Raw genomic sequence first — 14,938 nt, 5'->3', positions numbered from 1 at the left:
CAACAAGAAATTACAAGTACTAGATAAAATGTTCCCCACTAAAAAAAAATAATACATAAAAAAAGAAATGTAATTACCTTTCCAAAGTCACGAACATCAAACAGGTCAAATGCTTCAAAGAGTTCACTCTTTCTCATTCCAAATGTCTCGCAACAGGCCGTGAGGAATGTCCTTATGTTCTTCAAACAGAGAAACTGAGGAATGGGAAATAGCTATTAGTATATAGTGAATCATTCTGAATGCTCTATATCCTCTATCTACCCAGAATGCTTAAAAAAAAGTTGACAAGGAAAAAAGTCAATCAACTTTTAAGGTTGCTTTTCAATTAATCCTTCAGCAATATTTGAGTACCTATTTTCATAGGCACAGGTGGCACAGCTATGAAGAAGGTTGACAAAATTTCTTCCCTTGGGAACCTTACATTCTAGTAAGAGCAGACAGATTAAAAAAAAGACGAAAGAAAATTCAGCAACGAAAACAAAAAAGTAAATATTTTATTTTCATGTGATGGTAAGTGCAATGGAGAAAAAGCCAGGAAGAGGGACAGGATGCACTGATGGGGATGGGCTGGGGGCTGGGGGGGCATTTAAATGGATGGTTAGAGAAGGTATCAGTGGGAAGAGGGCAAATAAGCAGAGATTTGAAAGTGGTGAAGGAGCAAGCCACGCAGAAGTACCGGACAGGTCATTCCAGTATCATTCCATGCTAAAGCCCTGAGGCAAAAGTGTCTGATGTATGTCTAAGGAAGGGACCAGTGTGGCTGGAGCAGAGTGGGTGACAGGGAGAAAGGTAGGAGATGAGCTAGAAAGGTAATGGGGTCAGATGATGAAAGGAACTTGTTGGACCAGCTTTTATGCTGACCAGGACAGAAGTCATTGGAGGGCTTGGGGCAGAGGAGGGATATGATCTGATGTTTTATTAGGGGTCTTTCAAGCTGTTGTTTTTAATATAGACTGAAAGGGGCTGGAGCAAAGATGGAGACATGAAAAGCAGATAGGAAGCTATTACAATAACCAGGTAAGAGACAACTGTGAGAAGACCAGGTGTTTCATTTTGACTATGTTAAATTTGAGACACCGATTAGTCATCCAATGGGATGTGGGGCAGCAGGCAACTAGACAGACAAGTCTGTAGTCCGGGGTACAGGTATGTACTCCAGATATAAATGTGGGAGTCTTTAGAGTATACAGAAGATTTTTAACCATGATAATGCCAGATATGACTTCGGGAGAAAGCAGAAGAGGGGAGAGGACCTGGGACTGCAGTAATCCTATGAGATCAGGAAAAGAGCCCACCAAAAGGCTGAGCACAAGTGACTGGTGAGGAAGGGAAAACCAGAACAGGTTTTCCCTAACTCAAGTATAGAAAGTGTTTCTAGAACGAAGGACTGATAAACTGTTAGCTGCTGATAGTAAGATTTGACCAAGTGCTGTCCATGGAACCTGGCTGTGTGAAGGTCACAGGTACACCTTCACAAAAGCAGGTTCCATGTCGACTGGGGAGCTTGGAAAAGGTTTAAGAGACAATGGGAAGAGAGGAAGTGAAAACAGAATATAGAAGATAGACTCTTGAGTTTGCTGCAAAGGGGAAAGAGCATTGAGGATGTAGTCAGAGAAGTCAAGGAAGGGCTTTTTAAAAACAATGGAAGCTGTTACATGTTTTTATTTTGATGGGAATAACTTGGTAGAGAGGGAAAAGTTGGTCATGCAAGAGAGAAGGAGAGTCACCCAGAATGAGGTCCTTGAGTAAGCAAAGGGGTGGGAGTGGGGACTCTGCTGCTCAACTGGAAAAGTCAACTTTGGAAGAGAACATGCACAGTTCATCAACACTAATAGGAAGAACAAGAGGGAAGGCAGATCTGTCGACAATTTTAAAACCAGAATTTACTTTCAGTATCCAAAAGACTCAGACCCACCAAAGGACACACATACACTGAAAGCAACTTACTTTTTAAAAATATTTTTATGTGTGCCATTGCAGCTCATAAGACTACTATCCTCCAATAAGCAAGAAACCTATTAGCTAATTCAAGCATTCCTTAAGCACTGTCAATGTTTTATTCTGTTGTTTTGTTTTTCATATCGGTTTTTTTACTTTACAGAAAGAACACTTTACTTCCTCTGTATTTGAAATATTCAGACTTTTCACAGGCTTAACTCAGATGCAGTTTGACAATTTACAGGAATCCTTCTCAGAGGCTTAAATATTTCAGGAGGGGTTAAAACCACAGGGGAAGCATCATCAACCCTTTGAAGCACAAAGGCAGAGGCCAATCAGCATATGGAGCTTCCACTTTCACTTTAAAAAATTCATAAGAGACCTTTACAACACAGCATCACTCTACATGTAGCTCTTCCACATAGGATTGCTTATTTACAGATTAAAAGAGTCTTGCATTCTGCCAAGATAGACAATAATTACTCTCTTGGGGATTATGCAACTGCTCTCTTACAATATTTTTTACATAATTAAGTGCCCAACTCATAGCTCACCAAGGAGAAGCATAATTGCACATGCCAACCTCTGAAGATTTCTCACCAAACTCAGATGTCCCCCTGTGTGGGAAAAACTACAGTAGACTTCCACTCGTTTTCATTATTAACTCAGAAAAGCAATATTGTTTCTGAAACTTAAAAAAAAAAATGTAGTCATTATTGCATACATAATACACACAGATGTAAAAGTAGGTTCCCTTACTTCTGAAACCAACCTTAATCTTATTTGCCCCTTAACTAGTTCAGTTCTATTAAACTCCACAAATATTTAGCAGATTTGGATAAGGTCACTGGCATGCTCTCACTTTTCTAGGCAATCTTCAAATGTGGTCTTCCCTGTAGGTATCTTTTCAGTCAACAGTTTTTGAATGCCCACAACATTCCAGACACTGGAAATGCTGAAAATGAGTACACAAGGTTCTGCCCTCAAACTCCTCTATTAATCTTATCTGGAGATTTTCACAGCTATCCAAAGTTTGGCTAATAACACTAGGATCACACTTCTCATGTTCATGGGTGTTCAGCTCTATGCAGGCACAGGAACAAAGTTGAAGGATGGAGAAGTGGGCCTTAACACTATTGCAGAAGCCCTGGGACTGACAGCTTGCCTGACATTCCCAAGACTTGGGCTTTGTTTTCATCATGCTGAACTTGTTCTTTTTCCAGTCGATTCTTTAAAACTTCAAACCAAAAGAACTGTTGAAAAAAATAGTACAATGAACATTCCATCTACTCAACTGGAACATACTGCCATATCTATGTTTTTCTATGCCAACACTTTATTTACTTATAAAACGTATACTGCTGAAGCAGGTTACAGACATCGCAGCAGTTCACTCCTAAATAACTCAACATGCATTTCCTAGGAATAAAGATAATTTTCCTACATACCTACAATACTATTACCACATCTGAGTAAATTAACAATTCTATATTATCTAATATCTTTTTCATATTCTAATTTCCTCAACTGCCCACACTATGTCTCTTTATGCTATCCCCACTCCAGTCTAGGATCTCATTAAAATTTACCTGTTGCATTTGGTTGTTTTATTTTTTGCAGTATCTTTTAATTGAGATATCCTGCTCTATTTTTTTTTTAATTTTTTTTCAACGTTTATTTATTTTGGGGACAGAGAGAGACAGAGCATGAACGGGGGAAGGGCAGAGAGAGAGGGAGACACAGAATCGGAAACAGGCTCCAGGCTCTGAGCCATCAGCCCAGAGTCAGACGTGGGGCTCGAACTCACGGACCGCAAGATCGTGACCTGGCTGAAGTCGGACGCTTAACCGACTGCGCCACCCAGGCGCCCCAATCCTGCTCTATTTTTAACACACTGACTTTTTGAAGATTCCAGACGAGTTGTCTTATAGAATGTCCCACATTTTGGATTTGTCTTACTACTTCCTCATGATATCATTAAACCTGTCCCTCCATGTTGTGTATTTCCAGTGAACCAAAAGCTGAATCTAGATACAAATTAAACAGCTCTGGCAAAAATACTTCATACTGTGAACTTCTTATTTCATAACCTCTAAAGATACAAAAAGTTAAACAATTACTGTTGATGCTAAGTTTGATTGCTTGGTTAAGATGGTTTCTGCCACATCTATTGTAAAGGTAAATGTCCCCTTTTATATCTATAAAAATAGTACCAAATGATAATTTGGTACTGTTCAGCTGTCCAATTTCCCAATGATTTTTCACCATGATTTACCATCCACTAATAACCCTTGCTTTGATTATTCCATTTGGGACTGCAAAATAGTGATTTTTTTTCTAATTCCATCATTCCTTCCTTAATTATTAGCTGATATTCTTACAAAAAAAAAAAAAAAAAAAAAAACTTTTGCTGCCCTTCCTCCCAGACCCCTCTTCTTTGCTTGTATAATAATCAATAGTCATTTTTTTCTGATGTTCATATTGTCCCAAGTTTGTCCATTTTGGGGTTCCTTCAAACTTGTTCCAGTGTCCTTTTTAAAAGAACACCATTTTCTTCATTTTCTTATATCCAATTGCCCCAAATCTACATCATATATTCTTTGCTCCAGTTCTGGAGTTAGCCATTTCTCCAAGCAAATCCATTTCCACTTATATGGTAAATGCTATTTAGAAACCAAAGTCTGAGCACCAGGCTGCTCCCAGATTATGTGGGCCAATTTTAGCAAATAGACCAATAACTCCACCCTTTGCTTAAACAATCTATCACTTACAACAGAGTTAATTTAATAAGTCAGCCCTTATCTTACTCTGTTAAGATGAAATTTCAATTTATTTTAGATGACTGATGAACACATGACCTTGTTTCATGCTTAGAGATGTGACTGGGGTTTTAACACTATTATTTCAGTATAAGTGTTTTTCTCCCCAGTTTACAAATTCTTTCAGATTAGCAGCCATCTGATAGTCCTTGGTATCATCTGCAGTAGTTTAAAACATTCTGCCTTCAGAGATGGTTTATGATACACAAGGACAAAAATATCTCATTTCCTAATCAAACCGCATGTTTGATAAAAAATTATACAACTTTGTTAAATCATTTTATTTATATGAGATAACTTTAGGAGTGTTTAGAATTTAGGATTCAAATTTTAAAAATCAGAATTTTAAATAACTTCAGGATTTTTAAAATATTAAATGTATCCACACAAGATACTTACCAAAATTAAAGATACACACAAGTCTAAAAATCATTTTCTCACCTAACAAATGTTACTGAGGTACAGATTATATACGAGGTATCATAAAATTTCACAAAGCATACTTCCAGCTGGATACTGATTTTTTTTTTTTTTACTTATTAAACACATGTTAATGGAATGAAACTTCTAAGGACTAGGTACTAGAAAAAAGCAAGCATGACCCAAACTGCCTGCAGAAGACTTATCCTGGTCAGGCAGAGTATTCAGACCAGTGGATGCACAATTACACGGTATGTGGCCACTGCCATGAGGAAAGCATTCAAAGGTTCTTTGGGAGTCCTGGAGTATCAGAGACAGCTTTCTGGAATAAGTGACAGGTGAAAAGAGAACTGAAGGACAAGAGCCACAAAAACAGGAAGAATGGTTGATGTTCACGGAGGAGAAAGGAAGTCATCAGATTTGGGGTATAAGGGAGTGCCAAATAAATGGCACAGCATGTGCATGAGCACAAGGCAAGGCATGGACTGCTGGGGGCAGGGGAAGTGGTAGCGAATGGACACAACTCTCTGGAGGGCAGCAGTGAGAGTGAGGCTAGAGAGGGGAGCCTAGGTTTTCAAGGCATGCCAAAGGGATGTGGCTTTATCCTAGAAAACGTGGTGAGGTTCAAGGGTTTTTAACAGAAGAGCAGAACACTCAGCTTGCATTTCATGAGTACAGTAATCTCTGAGTGTTCACTATGTACCAAGCTCTATACTAATGTATGTCATTTAATCCTCATGACAACTCAGTCAAGAGGTTTTTTTTCTTTTATATATACTTTGTTTACTCAAGTTTATATAACTGCATTTGTCAAAGTAATAGAGTCATGAATCAAACAGATATTCTTGCTACAGAGTCCACATCCTTAACTATTGTATTATACTAGCTCCCTTTACAGTGTACAGAGTCAAATGTTTTCTTTTCTCTTTATTAGAGATGGATTAGGTAGGCAAGACAGGACAGTTAGAATGCTGCCATTTTAATTTAACAAAAAGATTATGGTGATCTGGACTAGGATGGTAGAAGGTAGAATGGAAAGAACTCTAGGAAGTAATATGGAAAGCAAATACCCAGTAATTGATTGAGTATATGTGGGGTTGGCAGAGTGGGAGAGAAAAGAGAAGAACAAGGAATTGTATCCATAGCTCTGTCTTGGGCACTGCACACACTCAGTGGAGACACTCACTGAAAATGTTAGCGTAGCACTTGGGGGACAAGGCATGTGAAAAGGAGCCACAGATGCAGACAATTAACTCTTGTCTTCACATACGGAAAGACCCAGTAATGACAGAGGAGCTAGGCAACATCTCTGGCATACCCGGTGATAAGTGACATATTCTAACAGCACAGCCACCAGTCTTCAACACCATGATCACCTTCTCTGCCCCTCCAGAAACACAGCTTGTTTTTGTTTTTGTTTTTTACAAGTTAAAGAATTAAAATGGTAGAAAGGCACTCAGTAGATGCAGGTAACCTTTAAAGAAATTTTAACACCATCAAGGTCTAAGACATCCTAAAATTATACAGAGCTCTCTAGATTAGGTAATGTTTCATAAGACATGACCACTTCAATGCTAGCAATACTGACGCTCCAAAAAGAAAACATTTAAATGTCAGACTGCGAAAATTCACTATAAAGCTCTGAGACAATCTTTCTCTTCCCTCTACTCCTTTTATAAGGCGTATTGTTGCCTTTTTCTCTAAGGGTATAAGAGCCATTTTGACTTTCTCAATGATATGAAAACAAGCAGGATCATTTCCCCTTTTTATTTGAAAAACTAAGCATCTACTTCTCTAAAACTGTTAGCAAAAAAATGGGCTCATTATGTTAACTGACACTACATTACAGGAAAAACTTCCACAGTTTATTGTGAAATGAGCTATTTCAATCCCAACCTAAAAACAGTATCTGTGGGAAAGATGATTTCTAATATAGCTTCACAGCCATGTACACTTGCTGACTTACTGCAATTTTCACAAGGACCACCAGCAGCCAAGCCGCCTGATGAACAAAGTAGTTCTCAGGGTCTCATTCTTGATGGGACACTCATTATTCCATTTGAAGGAGAGACTGAATTTGAGAGTTTGCCATAATTCGAATTCTGGGCGGCCATTAATGAGCTGATTGACAGTTCTGAAAGGCACAGTAGAGATTCTGATGAAGCCTGTTTACAAACATCAATGTACAAGAAGAGTTTTATCTACTTATTTATTTTAGCTCACTACTCATCTTAGACTTTATCAACATCCACCTAGTACCCCCGTCATACTAACTCCATCCCTTTCCAAAGCATCAATCATCCTTTGCAGAACTAGTAGGCAGGAGGGCATGGAAGGGAAGTAGTAATAAATCAAGTTTCTCTCTTACTGGAATTTTTTGCATTTCTGTCCCTTTAACCATATCTTCTCTCTCCCTCTATATCGGTCTTTTAAAATTAGAAATTAGAGCTAAAATCTACATCTTTTGGAAAGAAAAGAACAGAAGAAAAGGAAAAAATGAAAAAAAAATGTTATGGGGACTTTGTCCTCTTTTCTTCTGAGTCAGTGGATCCCACCAGAAGGGCATCATCACCACTGCTCTATAAAGAAATCACATCTGTATATGCCTTCTGAATAATTATAAAATAATTATGCTGCACTTAGCATCAGTTCAGGACTGCAGAGTACCTTCAAATAATTTTCTTATCGATCCTATTATTATAAATAAATGAAGACCTTAAAGAACACACAGGGAAGAAGTCCAGAAAGGGAGGGGAGTTGTTTTCATAGCTCCCATCTTGTGCCCAAATCACTGAACAAAAACTCCCCTATTTTCAATAAACCAGAAGCCAATATTTCCTTGTTGATTGCTCTCCAGGTCACATGGCATTTTCAAAAGATTAAAAAAAATTTAATTAATCAAAAGTATAGCCATTTAATAACCTTTAAAGTTTTTTTTCCATTTTCTTCAATGATTAAAACTTTTATGGGTTATATGTAACTTTATGGAAGTAATCAAGCTCCAAAATGTAGGGCTAACCTCTAAGAACACATGCATCCTTACCTGTTCTGTAGCACTGTGGCTCACACCTGTGATAATAACCATCTCGCTATAATAGATCTGTTCTCCCAACTACTGCCACAGGTAATTTGAAAGTACAGATTACATTTATTTCATCTATGTATCCATACAGCTTTTATAACAGACAAGTGTTTTTAATAAGTAATAAATGACTGCTGAGGCAGGTTAGGCTTAAAAAAAAAAAATAGGAACCATCCCTTGGTAGCCAAAGAACTCATGGTGAAACTTTACATTAAATTGTCGTTATATCCTCTTACTTACCTATTAGTGTATAAATAGGTATTTTTTTTAGGGAATTACCCCAAGAAATTTTTTAGAATTTGGCAATGTTAATAATTAGGAGTAAAATAAAGATTTTAAATTATTAAGCAGTTACATTCTTAAACATCATCTCTACTCTGGGTTGCCAGCCTCTGGTATATATTCAATAGTAGCCTGCTACCAGATTTTCATGATTTCTAGCCAGATGTCATCGTAATAGACACACACAAGCCCTCTGCTGTTTTCAACAGCCCTTGCCCTCATAAGAGAGAGCATTGTACCCCTCTCCTTTGGCAGGAACTTAGACCCGCAGTTACAAAGGTTATCTGTCAACCTCAGCATTAGCCCTTGCACACAAAAAAGGTTAGCCAACAGCATTCAATTCCCCTTATGTGTTTCTGGTCTTTGCACTAAAAAAAACTGAATGCCTGTGAAGTGCAGAGATCAAAATTGGCCTGAAACATCTATTTTACTAAATTCATTAACTTGCTAATAAAAGCAACGCACGCCATTGCCTTTAAGGAGAAAAGGTAACACCCAACATATTGTGATCTGGAACATAGCTAGTCCAAATCACACTAAAAATGGTACAGTCTATATTCTAGAGAAAACTTGCTTGCAAAGTTCCCTATTACAGGTATAGAAAAAAAAAGCATTTATTTTTGCAAAGACCAGTAAGATAGCAGAATGCAGTAGCTAAAAGTCAGGATTTTGAAATTGGTGGGAATAACAACAGTTTAGTAATGGTAGCAGTGACAGTTAATAATCATAGTAGAATGTAAGCAGTTGCACTAACAGTTCAGCAAAAGCAGCAGTGATAGTAATCACAGCAGAATGCAAGTAGTGGTAGTAGGCAGAAGGGCAACAATGTGGTAGCAGCTGCTCAGGCAAACCATCATGGAGCTGAAAATCAGTCTCATGTGCCCTGATCTAGGTGAGAAATGAACCATCCTTCCAAGGCAGAGAATCCTTGGAATAGCACACAGCCAGAAAAGCCACTTCCTGCAGGAATTAGAATCCTGTGACTGTGTTACCCCACAAGGAGGGGAGCTGTGCTAATTCTCCATTAGAGACAACATTCAAAATGAGGAAAAAGCCTGTAGTGACACAAATCTGTGTTGTTTTTAGAGAAAAGCCTTACAAATCCGTTAATCCGGATAATGAGAATGAAACTTAGCGTTCAAGTCTGACCTAAAAGAAAAAGAGCTGTATGCAAATGAAAACAAGGAGGTCTGACAGAAAGTAACCCCACCTCATGCACTTCCCTCCCCCCACAAAGAGCCACCTGAGAAAGCAGCCACAGAGCTCCTCACATGCCCCTGAAGAGTCCCCACCCTTCCATCCTTTGCTGCTTAGCCCCCTGTGGCCAGAATGCTTCCCTTCTACCTCACTCTATGGTACAGCCAGAGCAGGACTTGAGTAGCAGGAGATCCAGAAAGGAAGTAAAGAATGGAAGACAAAGTAAAGCGTTTCTTTACTCAATCTCTTCTTTCTCATTTTATCTGCCCTTGATGCTATGGGGTAGGTATTACTATAATTCCCATGTACTAAGGCAACTGAGGCACAGACGGGTAAAATAAGTGGCCCTAAGTCACATGGCTGGTAAACGGTAGAGTAAGGTTTTAAACCCAGGCTGCGAGCTCCAAAGTCCGTGACTTCCACAGCTATGATATTCTGGCAGATACTGCCCCAAGCCGGTAAGCTGAGGGATGAGATCCTCCCCTCCAGGAGATGAGAGTCTCATAAAGGAGGGATACAAAGGAGCAGAGAGAGCATTTTGATCCCAGTGTAGTAAGTAGAGAGGCAAGCACCAGGTTTAGTAGGAGCACAAAGAAAGAACTCCCATCTAATCAAAGAGGTAGGTTGACACACTCAGGTATCACCTCACGCCAGTCAGAGTGGCCAAAATGAACAAATCAGGAGACTACAGATGCTGGAGAGGATGTGGAGAAAGAGGAACCCTCTTGCACTGTTGGTAGGAATGCAAATTGGTGCAGCCGCTCTGGAAAACAGAGTGGAGGTTCCTCAAAAAATTAAAAATAGACCTACCCTATGACCCAGCAATAGCACTGCTAGGAATCTACCCAAGGGATACAGGAGTACTGATGCATAGGGGCACTTGTACCCCAATGTTTATAGCAGCACTCTCAACAATAGCCAAATTATGGAAAGAGCCTAAATGCCCATCAACTGATGAATGGATAAAGAAATTGTGGTTTATATACACAATGGAGTACTACATGGCAATGAGAAAGAATGAAATATGGCCCTTTGTAGCAACATGGATGGAACTGGAGAGTGTGATGCTAAGTGAAATAAGCCATACAGAGAAAGACAGATACCATATGGTTTTACTCTTATGTGGATCCTGAGAAACTTAACAGGAACCCATGGGGGAGGGGAAGGAAAAAAAAAAGAAAAAAAAAAGAGGTTAGAGTGGGAGAGAGCCAAAGCATAAGAGACTATTAAAAACTGAGAACAAACTGAGGGTTGATGGGGGGTGGGAGGGAGGGGAGGGTGGGTGATGGGTATTGAGGAGGGCACCTTTTGGGATGAGCACTGGGTGTTGTATGGAAACCAATTTGACAATAAACTTCATATATTGAAAAAAAAAAACAAAAAACAAAGAGGTAGGTTGAGATTCACTCCTCCAAGTAAGTGGCTGGACTGAGTATCCAAGAAGGAGCAAAAGGTCATGATAAATGGTATAGTGAGAAGGAAAGACCTAGCCTTTTGGAGAAAATGTAGTCGTTCACATGGCTTTCACAGCCAGTGCAGTAAAGAGAGCCTAAAGGATGAATGAGGCTGGAAAAGTAGGCAGGGGCCAGATCTCAAATGGAACTCAGACTTCATTTCTCTGAGAAATCAAGGCAATGCCTCCTAATAATGCCTGGTTCTACAAACAATAGCAAGTGATAAATGTGTATGTCCCACATAAGGCACTAAGCACTTTCCATAGAGTATCTCAGTAAATACATGTAAGAACTCTGTGAGGAAGACAATATTATTCTACACTATCCATAAGGAATGGAGATACGGTAAATAATCCAAGGTCAAGGTAGCTAACAAGTGGTACAGCCAAAACATCCCCCTGCCAGCACTCTTCTCTGCCAAGTTATGCTGCATTCTTGAGCATGGGGTTAATGGGGTGAGGTGATGATGGGCTCTAAAGCAGCAGTAGGACCAGACTTCAGGTAACTGCAGGCTTAAGCAGATCTCAGGGTCTGCCTCAAGGAAACCAACTAAAATGAAGTGTAACCCATTTCCCCGAGTAATATCAACTTCAGGAAAAAGATGCGTTAAAAAAAAAAATAGATGCAGGGCACTTGGGTGGCTCAGTTGGTTAAGCATGCAACCAGCTCAGGTCATGATCTCATGGCTTGTGGGTTCGAGCCGTGTATCGGGCTCTGTGCTCACAGCTCAGAGCCTGGAACCGGCTTCGGATTCTGTATCTTCCTCTCTCTCTGCCCCTCCCCCCACTCATGCTCTGTCTCTCTCTCAAAAATAAATAAAAAACAATTTTTTTAAAAAAGATACACTCTGGAGAAAAACATCTCTAGAAATATCAGAAAAGTGATTTTATTTCCACTCAGTTCAGAATATTTAGCTCTAGACCATGCAACCTACCTTCCTCTCTTTCTTGCCTTACCTACAAAAGAGAACATCCCTCACTTGATCTCTTAGTGCCTTCCAGTAGGCTTCCTCTACAGAGTAACTTTGAACAAACTTGAAATGACTGGACAAATTTGTAACAGTATTATTCTCCTATAGATCATTGTTTATTGTAACAAATTACATTCTATTTTCTACCCACATTTCTAACCTAATTGTTATTCTATCTGCACCCACACTCCTTCCAATTCAGTATCACCCCAATTTTATGCAAATTATGCTTATTACTTTTGATTTTACTACCTGAGATCCTTATGATTTATGATCCAGGTTTTAGTTCTGCCCACTGTATCACAATTTACTTTGTTAAAAGAAGTTGTAGTTTTTTCCAAGTTAAATAAGAGTAGACTAGATGTGCACTAAAAACACTGTATTAACAAGATCTGAAATAAAGCTCAGATTTGTATCTGAGCTACATATTTATCATATATATTATCCATATGTGTATATACATACACATGCACACAACTTTTTGTTAATACCACTACTTCCATATAATATTTTCTTCTGGAAAACACTTAACCAAGTAGAAATATATCCTAATTGAGTACAGAAAATGCTCCTTGGTCTTTTCTTTTTCCCCACCCTTTTCGTAGCCTTCCAATAAACTCTGCCATCTGTATACCCAGGAGATTTGTACTCTGTTTAGAAAACATACTTGGGAATGCAAGCTGGTGCAGCCACTCTGGAAAACAGTATGGAGGTTCCTCAAAAAACTAAAAATAAAACTACCCTACAACCCAGCAATTGCACTACTAGGTATTTATTCAAGGGATACAGGTGTGCTGTTTCAAAGGGACACATGCACCCCCATGTTTATAGCAGCACTATCAGCAATAGCCGAAGTATGGAAAGAGCCCAAATGTCCATCGATGGATGAATGGATAAAGAAAATGTGATACACACACGCGCACACACACACGCTGGAGTATAACTCAGCAATCAAAAAGAATGAAATCTTGCCATTTGCAACTACGTGGATGGAACTGGAGGGTATTATGCTACGTGAAATTAGTCAGAGAAAGAAAAAAATCATATGACTTCACTCATATGAGGACTTTAAGAGACAAAACAGATGAACATAAGGGAAGGGAAACAAAAATAATATTAAAACAGGGAGGGGGACAAAACAGAAAAGACTCATAAATATGGAGAACAAACTGAGGGTTATGGGAGGGGTTGTGGGAGGGGGGATGGGCTAAATGGGTAAGGGGCACTAAGGAATCTACTCCTGAAATCGTTGCACTGTATGCTAATTAATTTGGATGTAAATTTAAAAAAATAAAAAGTTAAAAATTTTAAAAATTTTAATAGAAAAAAAAAAAGAAAACATGCTAACCAATCACTAATACCTCTTACCACATTGTCACCATACCTGTCTTGAACTCAATCTCATATTAAGTGTTTTTAGTGACAATGGAAAAATGTAAAAAGAAAAAAAATGGATGTATTAACCCAAGTTCTCTCAACTCCCACAGGCAGATACCTTGAGTCTTCCCTTTGAGTCATATCTCCCAGTGAATTTAATTCCAATGAATTAAATGTTTTATCCTTTAATTTTTTTAATTTAAATGTAGTTGACATTCAGTGTTACATTTGTTTCAGGTGTATGACACCCTGATTCAAATTCTCTATTTGTTACGCTATTTTCACCACAAGTGTAGCTACCATCTGTCACCATACAGCATTATTACAGTCTCATTGAATGCATTCCCTATGCTCTACTTTTTAATCCTGTAATTTATTCATTTCATAACTGGAAGTCTGTCTCCCACTCCTTCACCCATTTTGTCCATCCCCCTCACTCCCCTCTGCCAACAATCAGTTCATTCTCTGTATTTTCAAGTGATTCTGCTTTTTGTTTTGTTGTAGATTCCACATTAGTGAAATCCTATGTTATTTGTCTTTCTCAGCCTTATTTCACTTAATGTTATACCCTGTAGATCCATCCATGTTGTTGCAAACGACAGGATTTCATTTTTTTTTTTTTAGGCCTGAGTGATATTCCACTGTGTGTGTATGAATTTTCTTTATCCACTCATCTATCAAAGGATACTTAGTTTGCTTCCGTATCTTGGCTATCGTAAGATATGGCTTCCACATCTTGTGAAGAATGTTTAAATAAACATAGGGGTCCATGTATCTTTCCAAATTAGTGTTTTCCTTTTATCTGAATAAATAACAAGTAGTGGAATTACTGGATCATATGGTATTTCTATGTTTAATGTTTTGAGAAACCTCCATACTGTGTTCCACAGTGGCTGTACTAATTTGCATTCCCACCAACAGTGCACAAGGATTCCTTTTTCTCCACATCCTCGCCAACACCTATTGTTTCTTTTATGTTTGACACTAGCCATTCTGACTGGTATAAGGAGATCTCTCATTGTGGTTTTGATTTTCATTTCCCTGATGATTAGTGATGTTGAGTGTCTTTCCATGTGTCTGTTGGCCATCTGTAGGTCTTCTTTGAAAAAATGTCTATTCGGGTCCTGTACCCATTTTTTATTTGGACATTTGTGGGTTTTTTGGTATTGGGTTGTGTAAGTTCTTTATATATTTTGGATATTAAGCTCTTATTGGATATGTCATGTGTGAATATTCTCTCCCATTCAGTAGGTTGATGGTTTCCTTAGCTGGACAGATGCTTTTTATTTTGATGTAATCCCAATAGTTTTTGTTTGTTTCTCTTGCCTTAAGAGATATATCTAGAAAAATGCAGCTACAGCCAATGTCAAGCTTACCACCTATGTTCTCTTCTAGGATT

The 14,938-nt window shown here is 38.6% G+C and overlaps 1 protein-coding gene across 1 annotated transcript in view; it reads right to left on the bottom strand.

The window, feature by feature from the left end:
• The window catches only part of VAV3 (vav guanine nucleotide exchange factor 3), a 352,519-nt gene that overhangs the window by 268,532 nt on the left and 69,049 nt on the right, over positions 1-14,938 (bottom strand). The window contains exon 2 of the mRNA XM_047870461.1: positions 78-194. Coding sequence (XP_047726417.1) covers positions 78-194 — 117 coding nt within the window. The remainder of the gene's footprint in view (positions 1-77; positions 195-14,938) is intronic.

Source organism: Prionailurus viverrinus, chromosome C1 (assembly GCF_022837055.1).
Source record: "Prionailurus viverrinus isolate Anna chromosome C1, UM_Priviv_1.0, whole genome shotgun sequence".
In the NCBI taxonomy this organism is placed as follows: domain Eukaryota; kingdom Metazoa; phylum Chordata; class Mammalia; order Carnivora; family Felidae; genus Prionailurus; species Prionailurus viverrinus.
This window is presented reverse-complemented; position numbering and strand designations above follow the sequence as displayed.